The sequence below is a fragment of the Megascapheus bottae genome, chromosome 7 (assembly GCF_031878675.1).
Source record: "Megascapheus bottae isolate mThoBot1 chromosome 7, mThoBot2.hap1, whole genome shotgun sequence".
Classification (NCBI taxonomy): Eukaryota; Metazoa; Chordata; class Mammalia; order Rodentia; family Geomyidae; genus Megascapheus; species Megascapheus bottae.
The window spans coordinates 57,811,246-57,831,682 of NC_143515.1; the positions used below are offsets into that span (position 1 = coordinate 57,811,246).

The following is a 20,437-nucleotide window of genomic DNA, read 5'->3' on the forward strand; positions in this document are numbered from 1 at the left end:
CATTTCCATCCACAGAGGATCAGTAGAGATTTTGAATATGTGCTATACTGTAGCTCTTGGTGAGACAGCAGCACCCCATTCAGGGATTATTAGTGCAAGTGGGAGAAACAGGCATGCTCACAGGTAACAGATGCATAAGAGTTTCCTTTGTAACTTACCACTGTGTTTTAGAATTCTAAGACAAGTTTAAAGAACTGTTAAATGGGCCTTTATCAAGATGAGGACTTTGTTAGTTTTAATACTTTACTAAAAGTTATTTTGCAATTTTGGTGTGTCATCATATGTGAACATATAAGAAAGATCTTTCTTGAGTACCTTACTTCCCAAACCATAATTTGACATATTTGAACTAGTAACAACTAAAAAACCATATGGTGGATACACTCACACATAACAAGGTATTATATGGCAGTATTTCTCAACCTTTTTTTTTTTTTTTTTGCAGAGGGCGGGGTGGGTAATAGTTCATGGAGCTTGAACTCTGAGCCTGCACGCTGACTCTGCGCCCTTTACTAGGCTACTACTCTACCACATTGAACCACAGCACCACTTCTGGTTTTCTGGTGGTTAATTGGAGAAAAGAGTCTCACGGACTTCTATGTGCCCAGGCTGGATTTGAACCACAATCCTCAGATCTCAGTCTCCTGAGTAGTTCAGATTACAGGCATAAGTCATCTAGCTCTAAACCTTTTCAGATGAATGTTTCCTACTTCTTTTCAAATCTCACAATTATCCTTTAATATTAATTATCATGCTTCCTCAATTTGATTGACAATTTCTGGGTTTTTTTGCTGAAGCTCCTACTCGTTGACTTACATATACTGTCATTAAACTTGTGATCATCCTGCTTCAGCTTCTCAAGTGCTGGAAATATAGGCATGTACCTTTATTCTGCTTTTTAATATTTGTATTTGTGTCTCTGACTCATCTCATTGGACATGAATGTTGACCTAGAATGTAAAAACAGATAATATTGAGAAATGAAAGGTAAAGGTAGTGAAACTTTATTTTATTGTCATGATAATATATAGAGGGGCTGGTAGTGAAACTTTAATATATTAGAATACCAAAGGAAAAGATGGCTGCAATGCAGTTGAGTTTATTATAGCTAATTTATACTTTAGCCGCATACTTACTTTTCTGTAGCAACTTTACACACACAAAATAGCTTGAAACAGTAAAAATAGCTTGAAACAGTACACATATTATCTTACACAAATTTTGAGGGTCAGGAATCTAGGGACAACATATCAAAGTGGTTCTGGCTCAGAGCCTCTAACACTGTAATCATAATGTCACCTGAAGGTTTTGCTGTGCTCTAAGGTTGCTTTCAAGCTTATGCACATACCTGATAACCAGAAGCTTCACTTCCTACAACACAACCTCTCCTAAGGGCTGCTCACAAAGGGGCTTTCTCCACAACAAATGATTGAACAGAGACCAAAACCTTATCTTGGAAAATGAGCCATTCATTCTGCTGTGTTCTTTTCGCCATACCCACCAGCTCTAATCCATGGTGGAAGAGGACTACACAAACTCATGAATACCATAAGACCAAAGCCACTGGGATCATCTTCAGGCTAGCTTGCACAAGTACTGGGCCAACTGCTGTCTGTTCACTCCAACAGCAAGCTAAACTGTTTCCTATGCTGGATCACAACACAGAAGCAAGTTATATCCTGATTGGAGCATACATACAATATTGCTTTTTTTTTTTTTTTAACTATAGGAAATCCCTAGGCCTAGGCTACAAGCATGACTCATGACTCATGTGGCAGTAAAGAACATGCTTTCTTTCTAGTGGAATATTTGCCTAGGTTCTGTTTAATCCAAAATAGAGAGGGGGCAGAAAGGGGAAGAGGGCCAGCCTAGGACTCAGAGGGCTTGCCTAGCATACACAAAGACCTAGGTTCAATTCCTTGGTACCATATACATAGAAAAGCCAAAGTGGTGCTGTGGCTCAAGGGGTAGAGCGCTAGCCTTGAGGAAAAAGCCCAAGGACAGTGCTGAGGCCATGAGTTCAAGCCCCAAGACTTCCCCCCCCCAAAAAAAAGTCTTTGGTTTATACTAGTATATGGTAGATGATAAAATTAAATGTTCTTTGACTTGGAAAAACTTCTGCTTGTATACATACTGGGGGCATGTATTGGATTTAATGCATGCTGATAGGCACTCTTCCACGTGACCTACACCCCTGCTTTTTTTGGGGGGGAGGGGGGTTGGTCGTGGGGCTTGAACTCTGAGCCTAGGCATTGTCCCTGAGTGCTTCAGCTTAAAGCTAGTGCTCTACACTTGAGCCACAGCACCACTTCCAGTTTTCTGGTGGTATAATTGGAGATAAGAGTCTCATGGACGTTCATGTCCAGGCTGGCTTTGAACCACCATCCCTAGATCTCAGCCTCCTGAGTAAGTAGAACTGTAGGCGAGAGTCACCAGTGCTCAGCCAGCCAGTTTTTTGCTGGTTCTTTTGGAGATGGAAATTTTTTTGCCAAGTCTGGCTTGGAACTATTGCTCTCTGCGCTTGAGCCTCCTTAGTTGCTAGGATTACAGGCATGAGCCACCAGTGCATGGCTCGCATTAAAGGGACCTAAAATTATATATCATTAAAGATATAGAAATGGATCCTGGCTTAACCTTTCTTCTTTTTCAGTTGGTCAAGTGAAATTTGACCCACCCTTAAGGAAGGAGACAGAACCACATCATGAACTTGTAAGTAGCATAGTCTTACAATGTTAACAATGAAAATAAATGTTTCAGTTTGTCTTGTAATGTACTGGTACTGTAATGTACTGGTACAAACTAAAAAAACTAGTCATCACTATTTGGGGAAATGAAATGGTAAGTAATTTCAAAATCCTGAATAAATAAATCTGTGTTGCTGATATTGAACATTTTCAAAATTGTTTTTGAAAGAAAAAAAATGTAGTTTTACCACCCTCCAATTAGATGTTCGTAATCCTGGCCCTTTAATAATTTTTCCCTTATGTTTTTCAGTTTTTGAGGATAAGTGCTATGATTTCTAAATATGACAGTATAGTCAAATCTCTGTAGAGTACAAAAACTTAGGAGAGTAAGACATGCCTAATAAACAAGCTTCCTCTTTACGTGAATAAGACTTACCAACTGTACTAATATTCTTCTCATGGTTCTTTGGATGTTTTAATATCCTTTCCACATAGGGAGTGATTTTTTTATACAACCTTGCTTTGTAAATATTTGAAACTTTATCACTCCGTTAAAAAGTAAAAATGAGATTGTTTGTTTATTTTTTTGCCAGTCCTGGGACTTGAACTCAGGGCCTGGGCACTATTCTTGAAAACTTTTTGCTCAAGGCTAGTGCTCTGCCACTTGAGCCACAGCACCACTTCTGGCTTTTTCTGGTATGTGGTACTGAGGAATTGAACCCAGGGCTTCACACATACTAGGCAGGCACTCTACCACTAGGCTACACTTCTGGCCGAATGAGATTTTTAAAAATCAGGCAAGATTAGCCCTAATGAAATTGCTTTGCCAGAGTTAAGATTACATGTTACACTTCTCCCTTTCTTTAATAAATAAAAATAAATTCTTCCTTTCTTATTTAATAAATAAAAACAAAGGCTGGTTGTCTCAAACCTGTACTCTTAGCTACTCAGGAGGCTGAGATTTGAGGATTGGAATTTGAAGCCAGCCCAGGCAGAAAAGTCCCCATAAGACTCTTACCTCCAATTAGCTAGTAAAAAAACAGAATAGAGTGCTATCCTTGAGCACAGAGGCTCAGGGATATCACCCAGGCTAAGAGTTCAAGCCCCACAACTGACAGAAAAAAATTAAAGGTTAATAAAGACACAAGTAGGAACTTTCCTCTTAATGGAATTCTTAATTTAACTTAATTGACTGAAAGGTATGCAGAGAGTCCTCAGCCTTTATCTTAAGAGTTGCTAGTAATTCAGTGCATCAGCCTGAAGAAAAAAAGTCTTAAAAGAGGAAAAGTCCGGGGGGGGGGGGGGAAATGGGTACCAAGACATGTGAAAGGGTATCAATGTACGTGAATTAATGCACCTTCTATCTGGCAAATATCATGTAACCCTTTTACTAATTACAATAAAAAAAAAAGAAAAAAAGAGGAAAAGTCTTCAAATTATCCTATTTTAACACTAAAGTCTGACATTTGTATAGAGAGATAGAGAAGATTAAGTAAATGCTAATTATATTTTGTTAAGGCAGTTTGCATTTATTTTCTGTTTCTTTTTTAAGTTGGCATTGCATGTATTTGCATTCTGTACTAATTTAGTAACTGCATTATAAAGTAGCAGCTGCTTAATTTAATTTAAAGACTTTGCATTAGCCTTAATAAAATTATGTTATCAGGATGTAACATCATTTGTGAGTTTCCCTTTGTGAATTTGTGGCTTTTAGTCTAAGTGTAAATAACCTGGGTTTCTTGGGTTTCTCTGCTAAACAGCCCGACAGTGAAGGTTTTTTCGACAGTTCAGAAGAAATATACTACACTGCAAGATCTAATCTGGTATTTCTCAACTTCTGATTTTCTTTGTCAGCATTGTCTTAGTTTTTATTTTTTCTAGGATCAAATATTTTATTTAGTTTTAAATACTAAAGCTTGGCATTTAGCAAGCTTCTGTATATTAACAAGTCCAGCAGTTTTTCCATTAACAAATCAATAAATCTACCCAAGTATAAAGCTGTAATAAAATATAAGGTTGTATTCACTTTTTATGAAAAGTATTAATACTTAAATTTTCACTCATGAAAGTTTTTTTATAATTTAAATTTTTATAAATTAAATTTTTAGTTGTACAGGTTTTAATTTTTCATTTTCAAAATTTTTAATTATCTTTTGAGATGAAAGAAAAAATATATGGGCATTTCCCTGCAAAAATGTCTAGTTTTAATGTTGATACTGTTTTAATAGCCTCATAAATATGCATATATATACATTCATATATAAAACTTTAGATATTACATTTTATGTACATATCATTTCTACATTACATTATACATCAGTTTTTTAAATAATTTATTTCTAACTTAACTGTGGAATCATTCTCAGATAAAATTTTAGTTTTGTGGCATTATCCAGTCAGAAACAAAATGGATTACATAGCATCTCTAAAGTTAGAAATATTAAGACTGTCTTATGATTACATGAGACAACTGGGAGATTCTGGTAGATAATAAGTACATAGTAACTTTAACAGTTGTTGTTAAATAGTTAGTTTTATCTCTGGCTGGCCAGAGCCCCCAGTTGGCCCAGTTTATGCCTAGATTCTATTTTCTGCTCATTAAATGCAATTGTCTTTTTCTTTTTTTCCCTCTGCATCTTTATTACATATCTCTGATTCAGGGCTAGTACATACGTCTTTAAATCCTTGCCTTTTGACATTTGTAGATTATATGATATTTTAGACATACTTTTTTTTAGTGGAGAGTTGCTATCTTGTTGGATAAAAATGCACATGTAAATTCTAATCGTGAAACAACATACATGGTACCCTGGCAAAATGGTGGTCATTTGGCACCTACTGGTAAGAAATTGACTTGTGATGTATACTAGAGAGTTCACCAAAGGAGAGGCACTTTTGGGCTAGTATGGTTTATCTGGTTTCTGTGAGATTGATTGTACATGAACCATGGTGGGTTCTTCAGGATGGAACGGGTGTATGCTAAGCATTTGAAATATATAGTCGTGTGCTGACTAATGACATTTCAGTCTACCCTAGAGAATGTATTGTATATGATGGGCCCATTTAATTATTACCTATGGACATCATTGCCTTACACTGTGATGCATGCTGGAAATTATCTCAAGACTCCTTTGTAATGTGTGTCTCAATCCTTAAGTGGCACATGACTGTTGCCTTATTTTTTTTTTTCTTTTTGCCAGTCCTGGGGTTGGGCTCAGGACCTGAGCACTGTCCTTGGACTTTCTCAAGGCGTAGCACTCTACCACTTGAGCCTCAGCCCATTTCCAGCTTTTTTCTATGTCTGTGGTACCAAGGAATCAAACATGGGTTTTCGTGCATGCTAGGCAAGCACTCTACCACTAGGCCAAATTCCCAGCCCCTGTTCCCTTATTTTTGTTCTGCAATTGAGATGTAAGATACAAAGAATTTGAAATTTGTCATTCTTTGGATAAGAATAACAGAATTGATCCTCCTTAGCATTCTGCTTCAGGCTCAAACCTAAATCCTTGTACTACTGTTTCTGCCATCCAACATCGTGGGAGGGAGCAGTTGTTTGATAGGTTATGCTTTTTAATGTTAGATATGTTTATTCATATTCTCCCTCTCTATTTTATCCCTTTCTTCCCTCTCTCCATATATGTCCTATAGTATAATCCACCCCCTACCTTCTACCTTTGCACCTATCTCTGCCTTCCCTCCCCCAATAAAATATACATAGAAGAAGACATACCTAATCCCAAATTTCTGGACCAATACACCAAATATGTTAGGAATTTTTAAGGTAACCTTGCATTGGCAAGAGAATTCAGTCAAAATGCAAACATAAGTAAAGATAAGTGATGTAAACGTAAGTAAAAAAAATTATTAGAAGAGAAGTAAGCCTGTCTCCATCAGAAGCTGGCCTTGGGTCAAAAAGTGAGAGTTAAACAGCTTTCTGATTGGTGGATCAAAGTCTTTATTTCCTCATTCTTTTGTTCTCTTTACTTTCTCCTTGTTTAGCACCCCCTGGTAGGTTTTGATTTTATCAGCTTATCTTGCTGTCAGCTAGTGGTACCACAATTCCCTGATTGGTTGCTTTACTATTAAACATATCATAAAATTTACATTTTAACTTTTCTAATGATATAGTCATTAAGTACCTTCACATTATGTAACTATCATCATTTAACCAATATTTTCTTCTCTCCTAACTGAACTTGTATTCCCATTTAAAAACTCCCTATTTATTCCCTATGCCACACTGCCCCTCAGCAGCCACTATTCTGTCTGGTTTTACTAATTTTATTCTGGAATCTCATACTGTTTGAAACTCTGTTTGTAATTAGCTAGCTTCATTTAGCATAAGGTCGTAATATGTTTAAGGTTCCTCCATTTTGTAGCATGTGTCAGAATTTACTTGTTTCTTGCTTTGTGAGGGTGCTGAGGCTTGAACTCAGGCCCTAAGTGCTATCCCTTAGCTTTTTCACTCAAGGCTAGTTCTTGAGCCACAGCTCCACTTCAGGCTTTTTTGCTCTTTTGGAGATAAGAGTCACACAGACTTTCCTGCCTGGACTGACTCTGAACTATAAATTCTCAGGTCTCAGTCTCCAGTAGTGCTAGGGCTATAATTTCTATTTGGATATTCAAAAATGTTCCACTTCTTGAAAAAAAAAACACATTTTGTTTGTTCATCCATTGACCGACACATAGGCTGCTTCTGGTTTGGGGCTACTGTGAATGATATGGCCATGGACATGCTTTTATATTATTACATATTATTATCGGGTCATATGATTCTGCATTTAGTTTTCTTTAGGAAACTTCCCTACTTGTTTGGGGGACGGAAATGGAGACCAAAACATGAGAAAGGGTATCAGTGTTTGTGAAGTAATGCACCTTCTATCTGGAAAATGTAATGTAACCCTTCTATTGATTACAATAAAAAAATATATGAAAAAGATAGAAGCTTCCCTACTTTTGGGGGGGTTTTTTGTTGTTGGTTTTGGTTTGGGTTGTTTTTTTTTTTTTTTTCAGTCCTGGGGCTTGAACTCAGGACCTGGGAACTGTCCTTGGGCTTTCTCAAGGATAGAACTTTACCCCCTTTGAGCCACAGCACCACTCCCAGCTTTTTTTTCTGTGTATGTGATACCAATGATTTGAATTCAGGGCTTTGTTCATGCTCTGCAGTCACTCTACTACTATGCCAGGCTTCTGGCCCAAACTTTACTACATTTTTCCCTAGCTACTATATTCCCGCCAACAGTGTACAAGGGTTCCAACTTTTGAACATCCTTAACACTTCATATTTTTTGTTTGGTTTGATTTTGAAAATAGTTGTACTAATAGGTAAAGTGTTCATAACTATTTTCATTCTTTTTTTTTTTTTTTGCCGGTCCTGGGCTTGAACTCAGGGCTCTACCACTTGAGCCTCAGCACCATTTCCGGCTTTTTCTGTGTATATGTAGTACCGAGGAATTGAACCTGGGTCTTCATGCATGCTAGGCAGGCACTCTACCACTAAGCCAAACTCCCAGCCACTATTTTCATTCTTAAAAATGCATGTTGCTAGCCACTAAAAACCTGCTCAGTCCAAAATTTTTGGCTCTCTACTGAGTTGACACAACTGAATCTTTGAGGCCCCAAAGGAACATTTACTCCCCCCCCTAAAAAAACTTGCTGTTTAAGGTATACATAAAATATGATGATTGCTTTGAATTAGCATCAGAATCATTGCACTAGAAAATAGGTCTACCTATTTTATTGTTTTTAAGCCTATAGCACAAAAATCATAATCTTCAGTTTGAGGGCCCTCAGTCTGCTTTTGTCAGAATTCTGTGTGATTATTAAGTGTCCCCTCCCCCCTTTTTTTGGTGAAACTCTGTGTAAAACTCTTGAGTTCAAGCCAGGCACAGTGGCTCATGCCTGTAATCCAAGCTACTCAGGAGGCTGAAGATCTGAAGATCTTCAAAGCTAGCCAGGACACTAAAGACTGTGAAACACTTATCTCCAGCTAACGACTAGAAAAACCAGAACTGGTGCTGTGGCTCAAGGAGTAGGGCAGTAGCCTTGAGCTGAAGAGCTCAGGGACAACGCCCATGCCCCAAGACCAACAACAACAACAAAAAAAACTCTTGGGTTTACTCCCTCTTTCTATAAATTGTCTACTATGTTGAAATTTTCTCACTAATGAATGACCTTATTCATGCCACAATTGTCTCTTTACTTTGCTAACTATAAAAGCTTCTCTTTTCTCTCCTTTTAGATATGTTGCTCAAGTTTTCTTTGTTTTGTGTTTTTGTAGTCAATTTCATCAACTCTGTTGACTTCCGCTGTTTGTTTTTTTAATCAGGTATAAATTTTGTTATCTCCCAAGGGTATTGACTGGAATAAGACTTGGTTGATAATATTTATTTTCCCTTTCTGGTGTTTCATACTACCTCCTGTGTTCTTTTGTACATTTTATGTTTATTTGAATTTCCATCCTAAGTGTAGAAAGTGTCCTATTCCATTCAAAGGAACCATGAGATGAGGACTTTCTTGCTTCAAAAGTTATTTTAAGTGTGCTAGGATAATCATCTTGAACTTTTATTTACACCTTCAGGTTAAAACTATAATATTCACTGCATGTTTTCAACCCCATGTTGCTACTTGTCATTTGTCATTAGTCATTGATGCCTAATGAATGCTGCTGATGTTTTTATATTTGTTTTCTCTAGTATATTTTAATTTAGTTTATAAAATTACAGAGGGTTGGGGCCAGGAGTTTGACTAGTGATAGAGAGCATACATGAACAGCACTCTTGCCCTTAGTACAAGCCCCAGGACTAGCAAAAAAAAAAAAAATTATAGAGGGTAATTGAATGATACCATCATCTTGAATTATTTTGTGCACTTGGTTACCATAATTTTGGTATCATTTTTTAAATACGGAATTTCTTCCAAATCTTTTTTGAAAAATATTTTAAATTAGTCTTAGACTACCCTGAAGATAATAATTATTGACTTGATCTGTGGGGTTTTTTTATTCTCTTTTTCCTTGTCTAATTTGCTGGCTGAATGAATTCCTGGCTGAATGAAGTGAAAAATAAATAATAGTTATATTACAGAAATTAGGTATATACTAGAAAACTTTGTTGTTCTACTGCACTTGATGATTATAATTACCATGTTGGGGTTTTTTCTCCATGACTGCTATAGCACAACTTAATTTAAGGAATAGAAATTATTAATAAAGAACATGCCTCTTGCTGGATATTGGTGACTCACACCTGTTATTGTTGGTACCCTGGAGGCTAGGTAATTCAAAGCCAGCCTGGTCAAGAAAGTTTGTGAGACTCTTATCTCCAGTTAACCACCAAAAAGCCAAAGTGGAACTGTTTCTAGTCTTGAGCACAAATACTTAGGGACAGGTTCCCAGGCCCTTAGTTCAAACCTTGGGACTGGCATTTCTTCCCCCACCCCCAAAAAAGTACACCTCTTAGCTTTATATGTACATATTTAATCATCAAACTTAAATGTATCTACAATTCCTCCTTTGGTTTGAATGTTATTCTATACAAACTGTAGAATAGACTATAATATATATTCTACATATTCTATAAAAATATGCTCTAGAATAATATAGAATGTAAATGTCCAATTCTCTATTAAAATATTGCTTTAGCTATTTTACCTACTTTACCTCCTTGAGTACACTGCTGATCTCAGTTTATTTCCTATTTTTAATAAGTAATATTAGCCTGCTAATTGTCATGCATCAAATGATGTATGTCATAGATGAATAAATGATGTTACTGGGGATTGAACTTAAGACCTCTTGTCACTCAACTTTTCTTCTCAAGGCTATTGCTCTCCCACTCTCAGCCACACCTCCGCTTCTAGCTTTTTGCTACTTCAAGATAAGAATATAATTTGTCTGCCCAGGCAGGCTAGCTTCAAACTGCAGTTTTCAGTTTGAGTAGAGTAGGTAGGAGACAGGCATGATCCACTAGAGTCCAGCTAAACTGGAAACCATCTGATTTTACTCAGAATAAATGTGTACCTTTGAAAGCTCTCATTTAAAGATTTAAGAGATTATATTAATTATTAAAGGTGTTTCTGGTCTGTTTGGAGGTCTCAGTTGCCTATACTTGTAGAAAATAAGCCTGAGGTTAGGAGTTTGGCCTAGTGGTAGAGTGCTTGCCTAGCATGCATGAAGACCCCAGTTCGATTGCTTGGTACCACATACCTAGAAAAAAGCCAGAAGTGGTGCTGTGGCTCAAGTGGTAGAGTGCTAGCCTTGAGAAAACCCAAGGATGGTGTCCAGGCCCTGAGCCCAACCCCAGGACAGGCAAAAAAAAAAAAAAAGAGAAAAAAGAAAAGAAAGAAAATAAACCTAAACTTAGAAGTATACTTATTGAGATTAGTATTTTCATTAGAATTTCATGTTAGTGCCACTATTACAGTTGACTAATCTTTTTAATGATGTGTTCTTTTCTGTCTACTAAAGTGCTTTTTTCCTAAATATGCTTAGAGTGCTCTTATTCTTAGGCTTAGTTTTTTTTTTTAGTTGGTTGATTTTTCTTTTTCTTTTCTTTCTTTTTTTCTTTTTTTTGGCATTTGAAGGTTTTTTTAGCCATTCCTGGAGCTTGACCTCAGGGCCTGGGTCTGTCCCTGAATTTCTTTGGCTCGGGGCTAATATCCTACCACTTCAGCCACAGTACCACTTCTGTCTTTTTAGAGTAATTTTTTTGGAGATAAGAATCTCACAGACTTTGCTTTCCCTCCTGGCTTCAAACCACCACAATCCTCAGATGTTAGCCTTCTGAGTGTAGACATGAGCCACCAGTGTCCAGCTAAGCTTAGTATTTTTAGCGATCTAATTATTTATGGGTATCTTAACATGGGTAAAGTGCTATTTATTTATAGGAAAATAAATGGCATCTAAACATTTTCAGGACATGGTGTGGGGAAAGGAGGTAGATTTGACCTTGTACTCTTTCATTAAGTAGTGGCAGCCTGGCTATAACAGGCTTGAAAGTAATTAAAACATAGTATGAATACTAGAAGAGCTCTGTGGGTACAAAGTAGACATCTGTCTCTTAGCTTTTGCATCTTTATCATGCACCTGACACTAGTTGATAAAAGCAACTTTTTGCTGTTTTATTGAAAGTAATACTTAATCTTTTAAGTAATCCAGCTTATAAATAAAAATATTGCTTGAATACAGTGCTTCTTTAAAAGGAGAGAAAAGGAAGCTTTATTCTTTCTATGAATGTTGGAAAGTACCTTTGTTTTTGTTAAGAAGGTATTTGACTGAACATATATAGTTCTTAACACTCTAACATGCAGTAGCATTCAGTTGAAATATTTAAATAATTGAACTCCCTTAGTATTCCTTTGAAGTTTTGTTTCTTAAAATATTCTTTAAAATTCCCTTTTATGCAATTTATAATCTTGTATAGGTAAAGATTCATGTGTATAATTTACATGAAAGATAGCACCCAGTTTTCTGTCTTCAAAAAATTACCTGTATGAGACTATAGAGGAAGATATATGAATGTGTATATATACATAGTTTTTAGATGCTATGTTCAGAGTCAAACCAGTATTTTTTTTTTTTTTTGCCAGTCCTGGGCTTGAGCTCAGTGCTTGAACACTGTCCTTGGACTTTATCAAGGCTAGCACTCTACCATTTGAGCCTCAGCACCACTTCCGGCTTTTTGCTATGTGTGTGGGGTACTGAGGAATCGAACCCAGGTCTTCGTGCGTGCTAGGCAAGCACTCTACCACTAGGCCAAACTCCCGGCCCGCAAACCAGTATTTTTGTTGTTTATTCTCTGATCATTTTTACTTCATTATAGTCTTTTTCTTTCTTAAAACACACACATATATATACATGCATGCCCACACACACACATACACACACACACACACACACACACACACACACACACACACACGCACGCATACGCATATGCATACAGTAACAGCTGAAACATGCATGCCATTTGGAAAGCTTCCTAGGAAAATATTCAAATAATTTTAAAAATCAGGACTACAAATATATCTTTTATTATTATAAGACCTGCCATGCCTTTCTTTTTTAAAGAGCATATAGCAATACAGATTTATTTGAGACTTGGGATTTCTCTTTTAAAAGTAATATGTATTAATGTGTGTATGTGCTGTAATATGTGCTATAACATTATTATTCTGAATGTTTCATTTTCTACTACTAGGACCTACAACTAGAATATGGACAAGGACACCAAAGTAATTACTTTTTAGGTGGAAACAAGTAAGTAAAGGTCTTTTAAATTTTAATTTCAATTCAACACTAATTAGTATAGTATTTTTATATTTAAGATTCTAAGTTGTATTGGGCTGGTAAATACATTTTATAATATGCCATAACTTTTTCTTCTGATTCTCTTGTTGTCATTTATAGCACTTCTAATTATCATAATGGAGAGAATTTAATTTTTTATATCACAATACCATTTTGCTGATCTTACTTGTTATAGAATAACAAATATAATGCAACTGAAGATAAATGTGGATATTTCAACAGTTGGTTTTTTCTTCCTAAAACTGACCTGTTTTTTCTATACCAACCTTTGTCAAATATGTTGGCCAGTAAAATCATCTGGAGTTATATAAACTATTTAGAATTTTTATTTTTATCTGTTAGTCTTTTAAAAAGTGAATAATAGTTAAAATATATTTGAAGTCTTAAAACTTGTCAACTCATGAAGGAAATAAATTGAGGGCTGGGAGTTTGGCCTAGTGGTACAGTGCTTGCCTAGTTTGCACAAAGAAAGAAAGAAAAGAAAAAGGAAGAAAGAAAGAAGTTGAGCAGCTAATCAATACCTATTCCATACCAGGCATCACCTAGGGAAGTTCCATCATGAAGTTGAGACATAACATATTTGCCTGTTTAAGTTACACAGTTGACAGTGACAACAACCGGAGTTTTAAAGATACAAAATTATGAAGTTTTGGGGGGTTTTTTGTTTTGGGTTTTTTTGTTTGTTTTTTTTTGCCAGTCCTGGGCTTGAGCTCAGGGCCTGAGCACTGTCCTTAGACTTTCTCAAGGCTAGAGCTCTACTACTTGAGCCTCAGCACCATTTCCAGCTTTTTTCTATGTATGTGGTACCGAGGAATTGAACCTAGGTCTTCATGCATGCTAGGCAAGCAAGCACTCTACCACTAGGCCAAACTCCCGACCTCAAATTATGATTTTCTTTAAAAGAATTTAAATTTTCTTTTCCCTAAAGAAAGAGCTTTAAATAACCTAAAGAAGTTATTAGCTTTGTATCTAATCTGAATTCCATGTAAAATTTCATGTTTTATTACTATTAGTCTTAATCATAAAATTAAGCCTTGATCTTTTTGGTCTCTGTCTTAAAAATAGAAAATATTTGTAAAATTTTCTTGGTATTAAGTGTAATTTTACAAAATTGTAACTATTTCTTGTTTATTACTTGTCTAGGTAGATACCAAGGAATAGTTTACGTCATTGTAGGCTAGCAAATAAAGAGCTTCATTGTGTCTTTTATATTACTATTTCCTAGTAATTCTAGTGGAGTTTTTATATTATTTTCTCTGACAGGAGGCCACTAGTTTTTTGCCACCAAATTTTGGTATATTAGAAGAGACAGAATAATTTGAAAGCTATTTTCTTTTACTTTTGGTTCATTAGAAATTATTTTTAGCTATATACTTAACAATACAAGATAAAATGGCCTATCACTATATATATATATATATATATATATATATATACAGTTCTCATTGTCTGGTTTTTATTGTTAGATATAGTAGTATGTAGTTATTTTGGCTAGGTAAAATATTAATAATTTGCCCAACCTTCATTTTTCAATTAATTGGATCCCTGCTTAAGGAACTGTATTCTATATAACGAATCATTGGCAAGGTAGGTTGACCAAAAGTCTGCCCTTTGGCTGTGTTTCATGTATAGGTGTATACATACATGTGACATGAGCATGGATGTAGCACTTCTCTTACTGTATTGATATGTCTGCTTTATTCTTGTGACTAGGCAGTGTTTCAAAACTCACAGGATTTCCTGCTTTCTCCATAGGTGATCAGGCAGACAGATTTCCATTGATGGGTTACTACCTATTCCAGGTCAAACTATCAAACTATAATTGTTGCATAGGAACTTTTTTAAAATAGAAAGCATGTATTTTTGCTGAGAGACTGTAGCTCATGCCTGTAATCCTAGGTACTCAAAATGCTGAAATCTGAGGACTGCTATTTGAAGCCAAGCCGGGCAGGAAAGCCCACGAGACTCTTACTTCCAATTAACAACCAAAAAGCTGGAAGTAGAGTTGTGGCTTAAGTGATAATGAACAAATCTTGAACAAAAACAACTGAGGGACAGTGCCAAGGACCAACACACACCAACACACACACACACACACACAGAGGCATGTGTTTTAACTATATTAGGTTGCCATCTTTTCCTTTGAATTCTAATTTTACTGGGATCAACTCTTGGCCATTTATATAAAAAGCAACAAAATTATTTTTAAAGTTATTTTTAAAGAAAACTTGTGTAATGTTTTTAATATGGAGAATGGTTCTAAAAGATAGTTCTGACAACCTCAGTAGTGAAAAAGAATGAAGTATAATAAGGACCATATCCAGTCAGAATTGGCTCTTAGTGTGACCCACTTAACTGAGAAATTTATTTTCATTGTCTTTTGTGCTATGGTGATTGTAGTAGTGGCTGCCTCAAGGTAATAAGGGTAAAATTAATTGTAAAACATTTAAGCCTTAGGAAATACTAGCTACTCTTATTTATGGCTTTTACTCTGTAAATAATTACTGACCACATTAGAAGTGAATATTAGAAAACTGCTTTTCAGTTTTAGAGAAATAGTTTCTTGTTTGGGGGTTTGGGGTTTTTTTTTTTGTTTTTGTTGGTCATGGGGCTTGAACTCTGGGACTTGGTGCTGTCTCTGAGCTCCTCAGCTCAAAGCTACCACCCTACCCCTTGAGCCACAGTGTCACTTCCGGTTTGGTTTGGTTTGTTTTAGTTTTTTTGGTGGGTCATGGGGCTTGAACTTGGCCTGGGTGCTGTCCCTTAGCTCTTTAGCTCAAGGCTACCACCCTACCCCTGGGCCTGGGCATTGTCCCTGAACTCTTCAGCTCAAGGCTACTCCCTCCTCTTGAGCCAAGCCTCACTTCCCCATTTTCTAGAGGTTAATTGGAGATTAGAGTCTCAGGTCCTTTTGTGCCCGAGCTGGCTGTGACCCTTGATCCTCAGATCTCAGCATCCTGAGTAGCTAGGATGACAGGCATAAGCCATCAGGCCCTGCCCGGTTTTCTAGTGTTAAATTGGAGATGAGTCTCAAGAGTCTTTAATTCGCAGATTGACTTTGAACTGCGATCCTCAGATCTTAGCCTCCTGAGTAGCTAAGTTTACAGGCATGAGCCACCACGCCCGCTGTTGTTTTTAAATATAATGATAGATGGATAGATAGATAGATAGATAGATAGATAGATAGATAGTTTTGAGTCCATCAGACAATTTAGTAAGGTTTTAGAAGCCTATAGTTAATTTGATTCATTAGCTGATTTAAAATACTGAATGTCTTAATACTGGCTTTAGACTTTTAACAGTTTTCTACTACATCAGTTAAATCTCTGTTCAAAATTGTTCCATTGTTTACTTTTCATCACAATTGATTTCAGGTGTGATAATTGAGGGTTTTTTTTTTTTCATGTATTTTTATTGTAATTAATAGAAGGGTTACATGATATTTGCCAGATAGATGGTGCATTAATTCCCATACGTTGATACCCTTTCACATGTCTTGGTCCCCATTTCCCTCCCCCCCACTCCCGCCCCTCATCTTGTTTTCCCCCGTTCCCTATCCAATTTCAAATAACCAAATACAAATATATCAGATATATCAGGTAACAAAGTGAGATACTGTAACAATATGAGATAACCAAGGGACAGCAAAAGAGATGAGAGATAACATAGTACCTTAAGAACAACAATCGTTCATTATATGGCTTATGTTTCTATATCCTAGAGATCCTTTCATTTATCATCCTACTATATGGCCTTTTGTATCAAGGTTTTGCTCTATTGCAAATCTCTGCTAGGAGAGCCCAAGGTTTCTACTGACATTGTGAAAATTCCCTAACGGAAGAATTCAGGTATACTAGAGAACACATTCTTTCTTTCTTGCACAGCACTGAAACTGTGTTATAGACCTCTTAGCAAATTTAGCCAGATTTTATTTATAAAATTCAAAAAGCAAGTCAAGCATTTTACTTCTCATTAAGACTTTATGGGTCGGTAGGGGGGAGGGTAAAGGGTACCAAGACATGTGAAAGGGTATCAATGTGTGTGAATTAATGTACCTTCTATATGGCAAATATCATGTAACTCTTTTATTAATTACAATAAAAAATATTTTAAAAGGAAAAAAGACTTTATGGGTCATGTAATTTCATTAACAAAATATTTTTATCATATAGCAAAATATTTACAAATAAATGAATAAAAACTGTATGCGATTTCCTAGGGCATGGCTACCTTCCTTTCCATGTCCTCTTACATCTCATATATGCTAATGCAGTACAACACATTTTGTTGAGTTCTACCAATAATATGTTTTATAATATACAGCTATTACTTCATGAAACAGAATAATATAAAAATGACAGTGTTCTATGTTTTTTGTAAATCTCCTTCACACTGATTATCTAGAAGACAACTAAATTCTCATGTGCTTCTTCTAGTTTCTGAGAAACTTCAGTATGTACTCATAGGAAATAGAGTAGAACATATATTATGTATTATGCAAACAGTTTGACCTTGAAGACTTCCACCCACCCCAGTAGGAACATTAAGACCTCTAGAATTTCTGGACCACAATTTGCTAATTAAAAAAAAAAGAAAGTGGTATTTTGGCCAGGAGCGCAGCCTAGTGGTAGAATGCTCACCTAGCATGCATAAAGCCCTGGGTTCGATCCCTCAGTACCACATACTCAGAAAAAGCCAAAAGTGGCGAGGTGGCTCAAGTAGCAGAGTGCTAGCCTTGAGCAGAGAGTGTCCAAGGACAGTGCCCAGGATCTGAGTTCAGGCCCAATGACTGCCTTCGCCCCCCCCCCCAAAAATGATATGTAATCAATGACAATTGCCAAGTTTGCACTTAGTTTATTATCTCATTAGACCCTTTAATATAAGTTCTATTATAATTCTTCTTTGGCAAACTGAAACTCACCAGTTCAAATCATAGTATTATCTAAAGCCTTGTGGCCTTCAAAGGTAGAGAGTCTTTACTTGAAAATTTGTGTTTATTTGCCTGTACAACAGTATCTACCATTCCAGATTTGTAACTTTTGTTACTTTTAACTGATTATTATTAAGCAGGATCTAGTTAAAATATTTGATAGCTAAAAGCTGTTCTATTCATTATTCATAGTAGATAACCATACCTTTTAGTTTCTCTAGTTTTAATGTTTAATTCTAAGGACTTTTTTTCCCCTCAATATATACTGCAAGGAAAAAAAAAATACGTTTAGAAAGCAATCCTTTATAACTTGGAGGGAGAGTAAATTTCCTACTGACTCTTTTATCCAAGTAATTTATCAATAACTGTATTTGTCTGTATCCTATGTGGCTACTAGATTTTTATGTTTGAGTTTATAACACAGGAGTTGTCTGCATGAGTGCAGTGAAAAATAGCAGAACTTCAGGAATGTCCTAAGTACTCTCTTACATTCCTGAAAACTGGAGTTGTATAGACTGTTCCTAATGGTACAATCCTCACACCTGGTCTGATACAGGCTTAGTCTCCCAAAAGTGTAAATGTGTTTGCCAGTGCACCACTGGAGAACAAATCCTCAGGTAAGCGAGTGTCCTCCGTGAAAGCAAAGTGCTACTACATTCATGTATTCACATCACATGCATGCATGCTTCCGCAGAGATCCAACATGTTGAGTTCCATTCTGTAGGATTGCCTGAGAGCATGATTTTTTTCCCACAATATTGTTACCTTTCTTATTTTAAGAGAAAGAAAATAGAATTTTAGATGTTAGGTATACTATTCCAAATAAATTTGAATCCTAGAAAGCCCTGGCTGTGACTCTGCCATTATTGTTTTGTTGGTACTGTTGTGACATTTCATGGTGAGTTGTCTTTTGTTTGAATTGATATTTTCCAGTTGAAAAAGTAGAATGTTTTGTTTATTTAAAATATAAATATAAAGACTAAATTATTAAATATAAGTTGATATTTGTGGTACAGACATGATTACTGTTAAAATTTTTCAATTAATAGTAAGAAAACATAATTCAAAAAATTATGACTAAGGTTAAAATGATAAATATGCATATTTATTTTTGTTGTTTATATTGCTATTTGTCTGTTTTGGTTTTTTTTTAAGGAGTCTTCTGAAGTCTGTTGAAGAAGAATTACATCAGCGGTAATTTTAGTTTTAATTAACCTTAAAATTCTGTATGTTGGCAGGCACCAGCAACTCACGCCTATAAATCCTAGCTACTCAGGAGGCTGAGATCTGAGGATCACAGTTTTGTGCCCAGCCCAGGCACAAAAATCTGTGAGACTCTTATCTCCAATTAACCACCAGAAAACCAGAAATGGCGTTGTGGCTCAAGTGGTAGAGTGTGCTACCCTTGAGCAAAAAATTCTAAAGACTAGGACCAGAAGTTTGGCCTAGTGGTAAAGTACTTACCTAGCATACATGAAGACCCAGGTTTGATTCCTCGGTACCACATACATAGAAAAAAAGCCAGAAGTGGTGCTGTGGCTCAAGTGGTAGAGCTCTAGCTTTGAGAAAACCCAAGGACAGTGCTCAGGCTCTGAGCCCAAGCCCAGGACTGGCAAAAAAAAAAAAAAAAGTCTGAAGACTAGAGCCCAGGCTCTGAGAGTTCAAGCCTCATGACCATCCCCCACGTCCAAAAAAAAAGAAAAAAGATTCTATATGTCACAGATGTTAAATCATCTGCCCCTTTCTCAATCATAACATGATTATTTCATTTGTTCTAATTCTCAATCCATCCCTGAAAGTGAGAGACATAAAATTCTGTCGTGTAGTAAACTTCCTGCATCTCTAGAATTGCTCAGTTGTTTGGGTGAAGTCCGTTTAATAACAATGATGTTATCCTTTTTCTTTAGAGGACATGTGGCACATTTAGATGATGATGAAGGGGATGATGATGATTCTAAACAGTAAGTTCCACTTTCTATTCTTGGCAAAAAGAGATGTCATTTGATCCCCATTCCTAAGTCCAGAAAGTTAATGATGATGATTTTAGAAGGCGAAAGATTTATACGATCTGAAGAGAAAACCAGAGTATGCAATGATGATGATTTTAATATACTAACCCAATAGTCCAGCTTTTCTTACCTTTTTTCTGTTTTAGTTGTATTCATCAAATTATACTCTGGTAACAAACAAAAGTTTGTTTTTACAGTTCCAGAGATTGAGAAATTCAAACTGTAGATTGCCAGCTGATTTGATTCCTGGTGATGGCAACCTAATGGCTATGCAGTATGTTTGTGTGTGTGCAGCAGGGGACCAAGGGCTATCTCTTCCTTTTCTCATAAGCCCATCAGTCCTATGGGTTGTGGCCCCTCTATTATTATCTCATGTAGCATTACTTATCTCTTAAAAGGCCCTGGGGATTAGAGCTTTAACACGCAAATATTGTGGAGGCAAAATTCAGTTACTAATACAGCCAATAGCATAGAATATTTTGATGAAGAATATGTATATATATAT

At 36.1% G+C, this 20,437-nt stretch overlaps 1 protein-coding gene across 6 annotated transcripts in view; it reads left to right on the top strand.

The window, feature by feature from the left end:
- Nucleotides 1-20,437, top strand: part of Map4k3 (mitogen-activated protein kinase kinase kinase kinase 3) — a 132,548-nt gene that overhangs the window by 74,495 nt on the left and 37,616 nt on the right. For 3 of the 6 annotated variants that reach the window (XR_016536268.1, XM_090337081.1, XM_090337086.1), the window contains exons 14-19: nt 2,651-2,709; nt 4,445-4,507; nt 12,884-12,942; nt 14,548-14,580; nt 19,079-19,117; nt 19,831-19,884. Coding sequence is in view for 5 of the 6 variants with exons in the window: in XM_090337081.1 (XP_090193207.1) it covers nt 2,651-2,709; nt 4,445-4,507; nt 12,884-12,942; nt 14,548-14,580; nt 19,079-19,117; nt 19,831-19,884 (307 nt within the window). In the remaining variant the exon portion in view is untranslated. The remainder of the gene's footprint in view (nt 1-2,650; nt 2,710-4,444; nt 4,508-12,883; nt 12,943-14,547; nt 14,581-19,078; nt 19,118-19,830; nt 19,885-20,437) is intronic. The other 3 variants (XM_090337083.1, XM_090337084.1, XM_090337085.1) reach the window with 3 other exon arrangements.